Here is a 15992-nt window from a genome sequence, read left to right as displayed (position 1 = left end):
CGCAGCTCTGTTCTTACCCTAGACAATAGCTGAAGCAGTTAATGCCCAGCTCCAGGGGATCCAGGGTGCAAGGAAGCGGAGGCAGAAGGCAGCGTGGTTCTGCCTCCCAGGGCTAGAGGGTTCATTCCACCTGCAAGTCACAAGTTCCAGAGCTGTCACAGGGCCTTTTGAGTAGTTTCCAAACTGGCGGTGATCCCGCCTTCGTGTAGGAAGCCAGGCCTGAGAATGACCCCTGATTGGCTGGACAAGGACTCCGGATGGGGTCGGGCCCAATTCTAAGGGCTTCACATGCAAACTCATTTAATCTTCACAAAGCCATGGGGGTGGGAGGTGGAGTGTGTGTGAGAACGCTGAAGGTGAAGTTGTGCAAACTTCAGTCAACCAAACGGCAAGGCGAGGCTTCCGTCAGTTGTTCCAGGCTGGTGCTCCCTCCCACACAAGACCCTTGATTGTTTCTCACTTCACCTGGTCTTCATCTTCCGAAGGGGTGTGACCTGTGTGCAAATATGTTCCAGAAGACAGGCCTTCTCACCCTGCTAACCCCTAGCAAGGTCCAGCAATAAAGATTTCAAGGACTGAAAGGCTATTACAGAAAAACAAACCAGACCGCTGCAGAGAAGACCGGAAATGGCAGAATACTGTACCTTATGAACACACCTTGAGCCCAGGACTCTGTTATCTTACATCATCACCAGAAAAAAATAAGCGCCTTACAAGTATTGATCATATTAGTACATCCCCGTGGGGACGCAAACTGGAAGATGAGCCAAGGCATAATTTTAAGGTGTGCAGAATGGAAGTGATGGAATATGGCAATACCCGTGCCAGCAGCTGCAGCCAAGGGACCAAGGAGCCCGGGATTCCAAGGAGAGGGCATCTTTCACTACTTTGCACACAGAATCCAATGTTCTGGATTCTGACTGCATGCTATAGATTAAGCAGAGTGCTTGGTCCATTAACTAATCACTGTTCCCCCAAAGAATCAATTTGGGGACCTGTGGTCACGGTTCCTAGGTTGAGGAGGGCCTTCTCTTTCCCACCAAGACGACCATGAAACTCAACTGATGGCAAGGTGCCAGACAAACACATGTGCCCAGAAGGCTGTTGTTTTCAGTAGACCCGTGTTTATTGGCTTAGATACTGAAATATAAATGGCAGGACGGGTGATGCGAACGAATGCATCCCAGAGAACACGGTCCTACTGTGACGCTGGCCTTGAGTCCCTCGCCGCCTGCTGATGAAGCAACTTCACGTCTGTATTCACTGGCAGATGCATGGGCAGGGCTAGGAATATGAGCTTTAAGCACAAGACAAGTTCTATTTAAAAAGAGTCTGTTTTGAAGCATCTGGAAGTGATTTAAAATAAATTATTCATTATACTTAATTGTAGTCATTACGAGCACAGAGTCAGATGATTCTCATGACCTTAGCAGCTGGCTATCACCTCCCACCCAAGCAGTCAACACGCAAGGAGTTAAGAGACAACCTTGTTTTCCCAAGATATAATTAAGAACAGAGTACAGGCCAAAATGTCTGATTCCCACATCTTTGCAGCTCTATCCATCTACAGCTTACAAGCATGCTTCAGTTGGATAAAATATTAGAAATGAGCGAGACATTTTTCTTTTTAGGAAGAGTTCAAAGCACCATTCTTTGACAGCTCTCAGAGTAGAGGCGTCAGCGATGCCTTCGAAGGCACCGATTGGCGTACAGTCATGTGCACAGCGCTGTTTGCAGGGTAGCGAACGCAGAGCAGCCGCTTGGCACTACCCGTAAGATGCAGACGAGACAAATAGCACGCTGCATCTCCTGGGCAAGCTGACTCATGGGAAAACCTACAGAATTCATCCAGAAACAGGGCTTTGCTCTGTGCAGCTAGGTCCTGGAAACCTGACCAGGGTGGGAAGGAAAGACAAGACAGACACAAAGAAAAGCTGGGATCCAGGTGGCCGGGACTCTCAGATGGAGAAGCCAAGTGCTTATTACACACAGGTGAGCAGGAAGGTGGGATTATCGCATACAGCGGAACAAGAAGGCAGGTTTAGCCAATCTACATGGGGCTGAGAGGCATGGCCACGCCCATGCTCACAATCCACTCATTTAGGATTCTGTGTTCTCTGCAACAGAGGCTAAGGGATTTGGGGCACTTAGGTGGTGTCTCAAATTTAGAAGCAATGACGGAGAGCATGGTATGTATGACCTATCTCCCTGGCTTAGCAGCATCCCCAAGCATTGACCGTCTTTTGATTTTTCTTTCTTAGGCTGCAGCAGGTAATGGAACTCATGGCCTGTTGCATGCTAGGCAAGTTCTCTGCTGCGGAGCTACACTGCTAGCTCCAAGCGGCAGAGCTTATTACTTAGTTCGGCGTAATTGGCTGAAACTGGACTTTCTTTGGACTGCCAACTCCCGAACAATGACACCGAGACTTATTATTTATGAAAGCTTTGCCGTTAGCTTAGGCTTATTCCCAGCTAGCTTTTATAACTTAAATTAACCCATTTATATCAATCTATGTTCTGCCATGTGGCCCCTTACCTTTCCTCCATACTGTATGTCTGACTTCCTTGGTGTCTTGCTGCTGAATCCCCCTCCTCTGACTCTTCCACAGAGTTTTTCTATCTCCCCAGAAGCCCCGCCTATCCTCTTCTGCATAACTATTGGTCATTCAGCTCTTTATTAAATCAACCAGAAGGTGCCTTAGGCAGATGAGGTAGACGGACACATCTTCCAAACGTACCAAAAAAAAAAAAAAAAAAGTCCTACAATTGGCTCCATACAAATGGATACTACTCTAAGACGTGCTTTCTTTTTTTCTTACTCATTTTTGTCTAGGCTGGCTGCAAATTCATGATCCCCCTGCCAAAGCCTCTCAAAAGGGCTGGGGTTACAGGCTTGCTCAGACAAGCCGGCCTTCCCTGTGTTCTACTCAACCATCATTCTGAACATATATACTCACACTTCTGCAAGATTGAACTTAAAAATCCATATGTGTCTGTTGCTGGGTCTTAACATCTTTCTCGAGGGAAGAGCGTGTGTGTGTGTGTGTGTGTGTGTGTGTGTGTGGTGTGATTCAGTCATGCTCCAGTAACTCTCTGGAGATAATCTGTGGAAGTTGGTTTTCCCCTTCTACCAAGTAAGTCCCTAGGAAACAAACTCAGGTTTGGTGGCAGGCACCCACTGGGCCATTTTGCAAGCCCAAGTTTTACTATTAGGAGAGATTCAGCTGTTTTTAATTAAGATGTGATCTGTATAAGTTTCACTGAAAATGTAAAAGGAAATGCTAAAGTCCTATTCATTCATTCATTGGTTTTTTGGGACAGGGTTTCTCTGTGTAACAGCCTTAGCTATCCTGGAACTTGCTCTGCAGACCAGGCTGGCCTCAAACTCATAGAGATCTGCCGGCCTCTGCCTCCCAAGTGCTGGGATTAAAGGCATGCACCAACAACACCTGGTCTAAAGTCCTATCTTAGTCTTTTGAGTTTGGTCATGTAAGTGTAGTGGTGCGCGCCTTTAATCCTGGCATTTAGGAGATTTCATCCCAGCAGGGAGGCAGACAGGCAGATAGATCTCTGTGAGTTTGAGGCCAACCTGGTCTACAAAGTGAGTGCCAAAACAGCTAGAGCTACATAGTAAGACCATCTTAAGACAAAACAAAAGAGAAGCCATGTTCTCCAAGTCCTTTATCCCATTATGCAAATGACTGTCACACTGGACTTGAAAAATTGGGTCTGCCCCTTCCTCATGGGCAATGTCTGACTCCTCGAGGAAGCAAGGATTGATGTGCAGTGAACTGAGTTTTCTCATTATGGAAACTCTCAAAACCTTTACATCTACCCATGGAAAATACGTCTTTTAGGAAGCCAGGACTATGGTTTTTATACTTAAAGCCATTTGAAAACCGTTGTTTACAAACTGGTATACCATCTCTGTTCCTTCCACATATAATAAAGAACTAACAGTCATGTTATAAACCCACAGGAACAAAGTAAACTGGAACTAGCTCAGACGGTTATCCACTCCTTCCTGACCCTAGACTCTGTGGACTACTCCAATGGCTGAGCACTAGGAGGTACAGGCAGAGAGCAACTACTGAGATGCAAAGCTGTCCTTGGAAACCTGCAGAGTGCTGGGTATCTGGTGCTGGCTGCAGGAGGAGGGCACAGCTCCCCAGGAAGCCAGACACTGACATCTGGAGGACCTCGGTGAAGCAGGACGCCACCCCACTGCCCACAGTGCAGTCAGTAGACTACAATGCCTTCTTCTTATGGTCTCAGGGGCTGCAGTGTGTATAGAAAGAAGAAAGCCTCCAACAGACATCAGATAGAGAAGAAATCAGAAAAGTGGCAAAGCAAAGTAAAACAAAGGTATCCACCATAAATACAGCATCCGGGAGCCACAGACATATATCCTAGAAAAAAGAAAAAGACATTTCACTGGAAGGCAGGGCCAAGAAAGTGGAGGATGCATAACTCACAGAGAAAGTCAGATATAAAAACAAGAAAAAAAGAGAGGCAATTCAAAACAGCATCCATGCCTGGAGGGGGGGGGCTGAGCCAAGTGGGGTGTCACTGAGCTAGTAAAGGCTAGACTCACAATTAAAACACAATAAACAAAAGTTTCTATAAGGCACATAAGGGGGAGGAAGGGACAAAAAAGCAGAGACAATACACTGTCCAGAATGAAGGATTTGACTTCTCATCTAAGTGCAAGAGACACACATCAGATACCTATGCATATGATCCTGGAATAAAGGTAGAGGACTTAAAAAAATCTCTATAAACTTTTTCCTTCACCTCACCTCTTTCCCTACCCCAAAGGCTACCTGTAAAACATCAAGATGTCACTCACTGGACTTACAATGCAACTTTATACACTACAGACAAGATTAATAATGTTTACAATTTCTGTGATTAAATTAACTTAAACTATATATATATATTCATATATGTATATGAATTCTACACCCAGCTAAACTGTCTAAAGGCAGCGCAGAGCTTCAGACTTGCCAGCACTTTTTTGACGTCGCAGGCGTATTTTCACAGGAACCTGATTAGACGCTGGGACTCACTCAGGTAAGAGTGTTCAGCAAGGAGTAAGAGAAATGGGCTTTCCACAGGAGATGAAGGTACAGGACGACAGCAGCGGGCATGCACTTCTACAGGACACGCAGAAAGCCAAAAGGCCCTCCAGATGGGACCGCTCACTGACCTTAAGTGCTGGGCAGTGCGCAAGGCTAATGGTATCTTGAGCCAGGCTAGCTGAATGGGCTGTGAATTCTCTAAAGGTATCCAATTTGCAATCAATCAAATGGATGCAAATGAAAATGGAGGTATGCTTTTCCGTGCCATCAGGAGTTCAAGGCTAATTAGTCCCATTTCACTTAGACAGCAGCTCAATATCACAACAGTTCTCAACTCCTTTCACTTCTTGCTCAGCCATGCTCGGAATATCAGCTATCTGTCTTATAGTGTCAAGACAGCACTCTCCAAACACCCTGCCCTTGTGACCACAGCTGCCAGGCAGCTGGATTGGAGACCTGGGTTCTCAGAAACCGTTCCCAGCAAATTCACCTTTCTTCCAAGATTATTCGGGTGAACTCTGTGCTAAGCCTACCCCTGCTCTTGTGCCCGAGACTCAGAGGAGATGTGCATGTGACTGGATGAGTAATACACACCTGTGACCCATAGGAGGCACTGTTGGAGCACCCCGGGTTGTCGACGGAGCACCTTGGGGAGCCACACCACACAAAGAGAAGAGGAAAATGGCTGTGGGGGAGGTGGGAAGGCAACCGAAGAGAAGAGTGTAGGGATTCCGGTGAGAAGTTTTGGGGGGGGGGGCATCTGGTAATAGGGATGTAGAAACCCAAGGAAATGAAATAAACCTGACAGTGACTAATTACAGGAGAAGTAAAATGGCAGCGAGTACAAGATAGCAGCTCCGTATGTCCTAATCCAAGTCAACAATCTATGTGGAACCCTTGTATCGGATGCAGCTGCACTGGGGTGAGGAGAGAGGGGGAATGGAAGTTCGCAGCATGTATTTTCTGCAGTATGATGTCACAAGTATATAACATGTATATATTCAAATACATGATAGAAAGCATCTTTAGAATCTGCCAGAGCTAAGATTGCAAGTTATTATGAGAAGTGTGAGTTTGGGGCTTAGGAGATGGCTGTTTTTGTTACAAGCTGCACAAAAATGCTTTTAAAAGTTACACGTGTACTTATCTCTTCACTTCTAAGGATGAAACATGGTGCCCCTCCATCTCTCTGAGTGGCCCTTTCTATAGAGAACTCAAATCCAACAATGATATATTAATCAGACAGAAGCAAAATCAAATTGTCTTTTCCCCATTTACTTTCTCAGTCCATGCTCAGCCGCCCAGAGAATCCAACCAGTTGCGACATGTGTCAAGCCTTTGGGAAGGCCTTAATCTATCCCAGCAGGAGAGTCCCAAATGCCACACTAGTAGTCCTGGGACCCTGAAGTAGGGGCAGGGAAGGCACAGCCAGCTCCCCAGAGGACGTAACTACCCATCAGACCCTCTGGAAAAAGGAAGAGGCTCTGGATATAATGCCTGCTACACGAGCCTCAGTGGTGTACAGCCCCCCAGCTTCACTGCCGAGAGGCAGACGATCCCCCCGCCCCCACTCAGACCTCTACACTCTAGCACACCAGCCCTTACTCACCCTAAGGCCTATGATACTTTAGGGGCTGCCCTAAGGGAGAATGCCCCAGCACTAGGTATTTACTCTGTAGGCCGAAATCCCGAGGTAAGACTCTCCCAGCGACCTCGACCTTAGCAATGATCCAAGGTCTAATTCCTCTAGCACACGGCCCCCTGAATTTACCAGAGCAGCTTTCAAAGGTAACCCGCCTGAACTCAGTCCGCACAGCAGCCAGAGAAGCAGCTGTTCCCAGCACAGGCTGCTGCCAAGCGCAGTTCACATTACTGTTCCTGCCACACACAACCACGGAGCTTTCTCATGCCCTTCCTTCTTCCGTCAAAGAGGTCCTCAAAAGTCCACCTTTTCCAGGAAGCCTTCTCAGACTGCAGCTGGCTCCTCTCCTAAGTCAAGCCATTCAAGCACACCGCACACACCCAGGCCCATCAATCACAGCAGTTTAAAGTCATACCGCCACAATGTGATCTGGGCAGTACTCGGCCTGATGGATGACACAGGTGGTATCAAACAAAAAGTCTCTTTCAGAAACAATTTTATATAAATAGGTCCTTTAACAAAGAATGCATGTACAAAGTGTCCAGTTATGAGTATGGGGATCCGCCCTTCTCCATGGAAGCGGGCCCCAGCTTGCTCGCCCAGCACGCCTATGCGGTCAGCTTCTCCAGCAGAGTTTCCACTCCTCTGCTGGTGCTTTTGTTTTTTTCCAACGTTGGAATAAGGCTTTTGAGTCCAGCTTTGATTTTGTTTACAACTTCCTGGTCACAGCTCTGAAGAAGGCTAGACAAAGGAAAAGGTTTGACAAAATTAAATGTCATCAAAGTCCTGAACCTGCAACACCACCATATGGACAGTGTAATCAAGCCACTGTTCGGTCATCTTCTGCAGCTATCTACACACAGTGTTTGACCCTGGTTTAAAAAAATTCATTGGATGAGGGCCCAGTGAGATGACTCAGCAGGTAAAGGCTCCTGCTTCTTACCATTCCTGATGACCTGAGCTCCATCTCTGGAACCAGAGGGCAGAAAGAGAACTGACTCCTGCAATTTGCTCCCTGATCAGGACATGTGTGCTCTGGCATATATGTACATGCAGACACCCACACCTCACAACTAACAAAGAAACGGAGTTGAAAAAAATTAAAATTCACCAAATAAATGAGAGCCAACAGACTACATTCTTAAACTATGGAAAGGCTTTAGAATCTTGTGGGTGGAGTCACTGAGACAAGACGCCATTCACTTCCTTACATCTGCGGCAAATTGTTTGGCAGGTGTGGTGGTTTGAATGAGAATGTCCCCACAGGCTCGTGTACTTGAAAGTTTGGGTCCCAGTTGGTGGAACTGTTTGGGAAGGATCAGGATGTGTGACCTTTGGGGTTTCAAAAGCACACACCAGACCCAAACTTGCTCAATCTCTCTGCCTCCTGCTTCCGGAACAGTAAGCGCTCAACTAGCGCTCCAGTGTCCTCTCTGCCCCTCTACTGCCATGATCCTCACCGACTTACCTCCTGAAACTATAAACAAGCCCCACTGCCCCAGAAACTTTTCTTTTATTAGCTGCCTTGGTCATGGGTATCTTGCCACAGAGACAGAACAGTGGCTCAGAGCAGGCTACCGTCTTACCTGGGCAACCGCTGAAAAGCGAGACCATAGGTTTTATTCGCTTGCTGACACTACAGCGCCACAGGCATAAAGACGGCCAAGGAACACTGTAAACTCACCCCAGTGAACACATGTGGTAGGCAAATCACGGAAGGGAGCGAGGGTTAGTGACCACGTCACTGAACTCCACACCTAAAACACGCACGCTGTGCTGTGGAAGTGAAGGGCTTTACTAATAACGGCCCTGACTTGGCAAGAAATCTGGTTCTGTCAGTAACCACACAATCCAGAGCATGCTGACTGTCTACGACTCAGTCTCCTGGTCTGGAGAACAGGAGACACAACTCACCTTCTCATCCAGGTTCTTACACATACTGGGTACAAATTCCACCACTGACAATGTGCATTTCAAGGCTGCACTCTGGTGCCAAGCTAAGCCACACTCACACTAAGGCCACACTCAACACTGAATCACACTCACACTAAGCCCACACTCAAGACTGAGCCGCACTCCCGCTATCCCACACTCAAGACTGAGCCATACTCATGCTAAGCCTACACCCACTAAGCCATACTCACGGCAAGCCCACATCCAGTCACTGAGCCGCACTTAGGCTATAGGCTAAGCCCATGCTCAGCCACTGAGCCAGGCTCCTGTTCCCAGAGGGCTGCTTTTTAGGGTAGAGCTTGATACTCAGTAAATACTCAGTAATGTGAGCCATTAAACAAGGCTGGGTTCCAGGCACCAGACTGCGGGGCTCCAGGCCCAAGTTCCCTTTTCCCTCCCAAGTTCTTTAGGACCACATTTAAATGGCAACCTCTGAAACACAGTCTAGAAAGAGATTACTTGGCATTTTCAAAAGTCCCTAGTACCAGTGGCTTCCATTATGTCCACAAAGAGGAAGGTGTGTGAGCAGCAGCAAGCAACATCCTCCAGCTAAAGTGCCCTGAAACAGATTTGTCACTTGTCTTTATGTTAACACCTTGGCTAAACGGCCACACAGTACATAATATCAGTACAAGTTAGCAGCTACTAAGTGTGTGCTAAACACAGACACAGTGAAATGCATTCTACATGCCTTGCTTTCTTAATAAATTTAAGATTATCATTGACTTTTTGTCGTATAAGAAAACCCAGCAAAGCTCAATGATTTCCCAAGTCACACAGTAGGCAGGTCTTGAAGCTGAGGCAGACTAACTAGGTCCTATGTCCTTAGGTGCTAGAGAACTCTACAGAGTTATTTCTCAGCCAGCATACAAAGCTTTTTCCTCTTTCCAGCCAAAATGCTTTTTCAGTAACTCAATAATGACTGTGGTGAACAGACAAACACAGCATCATAACTACACACTTCAACTAAAATGCAAACAGGCAGAGAGTTTGGCAAACAAACACCATTCAAGTATCCAGCACATTAAGATGGTTGCATTTAAAGCCGCAGAACAGTTCAACCTCTGTTTGGAACCTCCAACACTGCATGTGTCTCCACACAGTTCCAGGCAGAGCTCCGCAAGAAGCACACTGGATCGTTCTTCTGTCTGCGATGAAACCCACGGGAGTGCTGACCAATGAGCACTCTTTACACACTAATTTCATGGCATCACTGAGCAGAATGAAAGCATGTCAGTAGGTGTTAACATTCCAAATGCCTGGTAAAGCAATGCAAGACAAAAAACTTCCTGTCACAGCAAATGGGCTCTGACTCTTTAACATCCACTGCAATATGAACTCATTTCTCTAAAAACAGAGAGCCTGATCTGTATGTAGTACCCATGCAGTTGAAGACCCTGAGTGACCTAAAAATGAATTCTCGATATGTACAGCAGACCAATGGTATGCTGGAGTTTTTAACCTAATGCTTACAAACCACACAATATAATGCACAGTTCCACAAAGGAGGTGGAAGCTTCAGACTGCAGTATCTCCTTTCTCATTGTTAGCAGATGTGCTGGTTAGTTCTGTCAACTTGATGCAAACTATAGAGTTACCCAGGGAAAAAGAAACCTTGTTGAGGAACTGCCTCCATCAGACTGGCCATGGGGGCATTTTCTTAACTGTTAATTACAGAGGAGGGCCCAGCAACTGTGCCAGTACTAGGCAGAGCCTGGGCTGGGTTAGAAAGGTAGCAGAAGGTACTGGGAGCAGACTGGCAAGCAGCATTTGTCCATGGTCTCTGCTCCAGGTCCCTCCTTGAGCTTTTGCCCTGACTTTCCACAGAGATGGATGAGAGTTGTAAAGTGAAATAAACCCTTTTCCCTCAAAGGTGCTTTTGGCCAGTTTAATAACTGAGAAGCAAACTAGGGCAGCAACACAGTAGAAGAAAAACAGTAGCCGATTCAAACAGCACATAGATGTTATAAGGCAGACATTTTTAACAATGACCTGGACATTATAAACTCAACATAGCCTAGCCCAGAGAGCAATCAGAAGCAAGGTCTCCATTTACATATCGGCTTCTCTCCGGAATCCCTAAGGACAATGAAAAAACAACACTATAGTTCGGCGTGACTTAAAGAGCTTTGTGACAGTTTCCAAAGGCATATAACTTACTCATTAAGAGAAAATGTGTGTTTTGTCAAAACTATAAATCTAATGAAACTATCTACACTGTAAATGCCAAAATTCTGTGCCCTCTGACACTCAAAAGATGAGTTAAATCTGAGGACTGAAGAGCTACATTTGTTTTAAGTTACATCTGTTTACTGTCTGTGTGTGAGCGCACAAGGCTCCTTGCCACACTGTGTTGTACAGGCAAGGGGACTGACTACTCAGGGGCGTTATTCCTCTCCTTCTATCTTGTGGGTCTCGGAGATGCAACTCTGGTAGCCAAACTGTGTCTCACCAGCCCCTACATGAACTTTTTAATATTTGTCTAGACCATGAGTCCCACATTATTGGGAATAAATTCTAGAACAAGAAGCAAAGGTAAAGGAGTATGCGTGTATGCTGCACGCGCGACCCACTGACCTGGAAAGAATAATGGCGCCTCGGTTGATGCTGGCCCAGGACTTGAGGTTCTTCATGCCAACGCGCTCTACAAGGGTCTTTGCAAAACAGCCTGCAAAGTGGACAGGGACTCAGTGAGGACATGCACACTCCCAACCTGCATCTCAATGCCCTAAGTTGCAAATGTTTCAGCAGAAAAGTTAAAAATAACCCTCACCCAAAACCACTAAAATGCTAGCACAGAGTTAGTACGATTTTGTAATTCTGATACGAATTCCAATCTATTTTTGGCGGTAATTACCCAAGAAAAAGCAAATGATTTTAAAAAGCTCATTTGGTCACATCTACATTTCTTTGTAATATTTAATGATTCAACCTTGACCTACTCAGTAAGTAAATGTTTGACAGTGCTACTTCACATGTGGCCAAAATCGGTCCCCCCGATGTAGAAAATTTAACTGGAAGGAACCGATAATGTGGTTAGTGGCTAAAGAATGACCATGTGGGTTAGTCATGGCAATTTCTCTCTATGGTGCTTGCATGGCCGTATATCAAAAATAATTATGCCTGTTGTCCCAGCTCTAAAGGCTGAGGCAAGTATCTTATTCGCTGTGTGTTCTATGCGCAACTTACTCTCAGTCAGTTCTAGTGACTGATGGAGGAAAAGATGGCCTATGTTGAAGGCAAAAATCCCAAGTAGGTACCACGCATAATAATGAAGCCAAAGATACTCATGGAGCCCACCTAGCTCTTCACGGTAAACAGGGGCAGCAATCAGCCAGTGAGGCTGCTTGCTTTCCAACGGAGATCGAAACATGTTCTACACTGTGTGCACTTATTTCTAGATGCTACCAATCCCCCATTAAGGGTGGACTCTAAGTCTTCCAATGACTCAGGGTAGCCTCACTGTCCAGACCGAGAGAACATGGTAAAAGTAACACGGGCTGACTTCTGAGGATTAACCATGAGGCATAAGCATACGTGTGTTTTGCGTCCTTGGGATGCTCAGTCTAAGACCCAATCGGCAGGCACAGTACTTATTTACTACATAAGCACTGAGAACCTGAGCTCAAATTCCTAGGACCTATGTAATGCGGAGGAGGTTATTATTATATATTCACTCCTATAATTTCAATGTTCCTAGGTGAGATGAGAGGTAGAAACAGGAGAATCCCTAGAAGCACAATGGCCAGATAGCCTCACCCGACCCCCCCACATGTTCCATGACACACATATATATGTCTATACTCACACACATAGGTGCTACAAACAAAAAATTAAAAAAGAACCACCATGTATATGAGCCGTCTAGGAAGAGGAAGTGAGGCTGTTGGCTCCAAGCTAAAACTGACCATTTTGTGAGTGAGCTACGGTCACAGTGGTATGCTCCGACACCCTACTGTTTGCCCTGAAAGGCAGACAGAGGCAAGCTCCACCAAACTCCAAATGACTGCTCAGAGACCCACTAAGCTCTGAGGTAGTTTGTCACACAGCAATACAAAACCAGACAGACAGACACTTATCTGTGCTTGAAAATGACAACTACTCCAAGCCAACAGCCATCTTTGAGGACTTCTAGCATTTTTATTATGAAAAATCATTAGGAAATTCTTTGGACACTGACAACTTGTCTAACTCATTTAAACTATGCGTAGACTTTTTTTTTTTTAAATAATGAAAGGGTTGCTTCAACTCCATATTGTCCCTGAATATCTAAAAACTGGAGCTAAAAACAGTCCCAAGCCGTTACCTTATGATGGTGTTGCCCTACACGAATGGCCCAGCCAGCCACAGCACTGCAGGTTGTCTCAAAAACAAATTCATAACCTGCCACCCCTTTCAGCCGCTGTAACAGTTCAAACAGTATGGCTGGAAAGCAGTCCACCAATGCGCTGCAGCCCAGCCCTTGACATTTAATCATTACCTACTCACAGGCATGATTTTCACACGCTTAGCAAATCCCACCGGGACCTAAATGACCAGTATAAAGTCCAGAAATGCAGAAATTCCAAGGATAAGCCACGCACCCTACCTTCTCTTCCATTTTCTTTCCTCTTTTTATCTTGCTCTATTAACCATTTGAGAACGAGATGTCCCGCAGGATGCTCAGCAACATGCAGCTACAAGAGAACCCGGACCGTGTTATTTCAAAAGCTGCCATCCATCTCCGGCCCATGAGCCTATCTCTACCCCATGTATAGACATGGATGCAGTTAAATTTCACGGTGAAAGAAACCTTTATCCAGAAAACCCATCACATTCCCAGGGTGTCACAAGCACAGCTATGTGGGAGATCTCAGCCCCTGCAAGGTAGTTCAGCGATTAGCTGAGTTTCTGTTTGAACAGAACCACACAGTGCTTTACAAATCAGGTGAGCCTGCCAACTCTTCCTACGGTAATACACTGATGTGAAATACAAATACATCTCCTGGGAGAACACTACATGGTGTTTAAATACCATTCACTACATGACCTAGTGAGCAGGCCATGAAAACATCTGCAGCTTACTTGCTGGCCTTACCCACAGTAACAGCAGCCTCCCCTCATTTAGTATGAAAAGTAAGGAGTGCTATCTCCATTGAGAGCAAGATTTCATCACACGTTTGTCTGATTTGCTCCAGGAAACCAGGGGCCTGAGCTTGCCTCTTCCCATCTACGTGTCAGTAGCACGCCAGGCACTCAATACCATATATCTTTTTTATTCAGAATCAAATGCATGTGGGCATTAAGCATTGCTGAGTGCCAGACTTGACCCAAGGCTAGAAGAAAAGAGATGGAAAGAGTAGCTGTGCTGTGAGAATATGCTGGACTGTTTACTCAACTGGCAGCCCCTAGCCCGTTTCCTCTAAAGGCTGTGTTCTTTATTCCCCCCAGGAGGTGAAAGCCGAAAGATCAGAGAAGCAGAGCAACCAGCCTCTAGTTCTTACCTCTATGAAATCCTCAGACCGAAGGGGGTATCCTGTCTCTACAATCCCTCAGTCTAAGCTGCTGTCTCCTCCTGACTTAAATTCCTCTCCACCATATCACTCCTGTCTCCACCTCCCTAGTGCTGGGATTAAAAGTGTGTGATCCCAAGCGCTGGGACCAAAGGTGTGACAAGGCGTGTTCTTAAGGGCCACATCCTCAATGGCTGTAATCAGACCCAGGCATCCTACCACTCTGCCAGAGATTGGTCTGGAAGCAGATTGACTCAAACCAATTCTAGCAATGACAAGGCAGGAAAGTCGCCTGGAGACCGTCTTCCAGCCAAGAAAAGGCCCCACTGTGAGGAGATGCTGAGGCTGTGGAAGTTGGCTATGACTAGGACACAGCACACGGGAAGATGGCAGAGAAGAGCTGAGCAGGGGAGGCAGACTCTGCCCAGCGCAGCAGCACTTCTGCATTGTGATGACTTCACGCTGCTACCACAGGCACCCATTATTTGCAGCCCATGGACTGCTGATCAGAACCAGATAGAGTACTAGTTTCAAGTCCCTGGAACTGAACTAAAACGCAGATGTTAGCGTTCAGCTAACATAAAGGCATGTATAAGGGTGACGTGCATGCTGTCTCTCTAATGGATTCCAAGCTCTAAGGGCAGGAAGTATCTTTTTAAGCATTTCTGACAGATTTATTGTTTTTTCGATTAATGAATGAAAGGCTGAGAACTTGAACAGCTTACTTTATGTCCTTGAGCGATGCCAGGGATCATAATGACAGGTTACTCTATTTAGCACATAAAGGCTTTTGTCAGGCTGAGTGACAGCAGAGGTCAAAGCTTCAAAAACTGGTCATTCCCTAGAACCAGCTAGTTCTGAGCTCTGTGTGCTTACAAGCCAGCACAGGACAAAGGCCCTGTGTGATCCGGCCTCTGCCCTCCTCTCGTTTGCTTGCTATTTTCAAGTGGGAGTCTTGGGCTCAGTAGCTCTCCCTTCCTCAGGCTGCAGGACCCTCCCCACAGCCCACATGCCTCTTTCTACCATTCTTGCCTGAGCTGCTAACCCTTCAGGGTTCAGTTTGGCTTTTCTGTTTCCAGAAAGGCTACCTGGGGACAAGCTGGGTATGGTGCTCTGGTCTGTTTGAATGTGCTACTGGCATTACTGCTAACACTCTGCAGTGTCCATGCCTGCGGCTTCTGCAGGCCCCGTGGCTCTGCTGCCTGTACTATAATCAACTGTACATCACCTCTCCGTCCTTGCCACCAGGATGCAGGTCCACAGCTGCCAAACTGGCGATGGCATCCATGGCAGGCTGAACATCTCCAGTAGCAGATCCCAGGATGTCAGACACCAACACACACGCAGACCTGTCCAGCACCACCTCTTGCGCATGTCCTTGCAGGTGGTTTAGCAAAGCTGGGGAGATGGATTCCAAAAGCTCACGCCGGCGGATGGCGGTGTCTTTCTTACTGTCGGAATATGATGAATGAGGTGGTAAGATAAATGGCAGATCTTGTTATCACAACCCTCTAGGAGCTTATCCCAACCTGGGGTACCCGCTACTGTAACTGTCTTTCCTGCTGAGGATGCGGACAGTGAGGGAGTGAAGGCTGCAGACTGGGCATCTTTCCATTCTCATGATCTCAACACTGCCTGGCAAGAAACATGACTTCAATAAAGGAAGTTGCTTTCTACACTACAGACAAACAAGTAACCCTCCCAAATCCAGCCAGTCTTAAACCAAGTAATGACAAATCAACACGCAAGATAGGACGTGCTCAGAGTACTTCATAGACTCTGCTCTCAAGACATTAAAACACATGACGCCAGGAGCCTTGAAAG

The 15992-nt window shown here is 46.4% G+C and overlaps 1 protein-coding gene across 3 annotated transcripts in view; it reads right to left on the bottom strand.

Annotated features, from left to right (window-relative positions):
* Positions 1-15992, bottom strand: part of Pum3 (pumilio RNA binding family member 3) — a 53319-nt gene that overhangs the window by 12172 nt on the left and 25155 nt on the right. For 2 of the 3 annotated variants that reach the window (XM_057779497.1, XM_057779495.1), the window contains 4 exons: positions 15397-15619; positions 13265-13352; positions 11254-11344; positions 7042-7464 (listed from right to left, as the gene is read on the bottom strand). In XM_057779497.1, coding sequence (XP_057635480.1) covers positions 7332-7464; positions 11254-11344; positions 13265-13352; positions 15397-15619 — 535 coding nt within the window. In that variant the 3' untranslated portion in view covers positions 7042-7331. Of the gene's footprint in view, positions 1-7041; positions 7465-11253; positions 11345-13264; positions 13353-15396; positions 15620-15992 lie in introns of those variants that run through there. The other variant, XM_057779496.1, reaches the window with a different exon arrangement.

The sequence above is a fragment of the Chionomys nivalis genome, chromosome 8 (assembly GCF_950005125.1).
Source record: "Chionomys nivalis chromosome 8, mChiNiv1.1, whole genome shotgun sequence".
NCBI lineage: Eukaryota > Metazoa > Chordata > Mammalia > Rodentia > Cricetidae > Chionomys > Chionomys nivalis.
The sequence above is the reverse complement of the archived record's forward strand: the minus strand, read 5'-3'. Positions and strand labels throughout refer to the sequence as shown.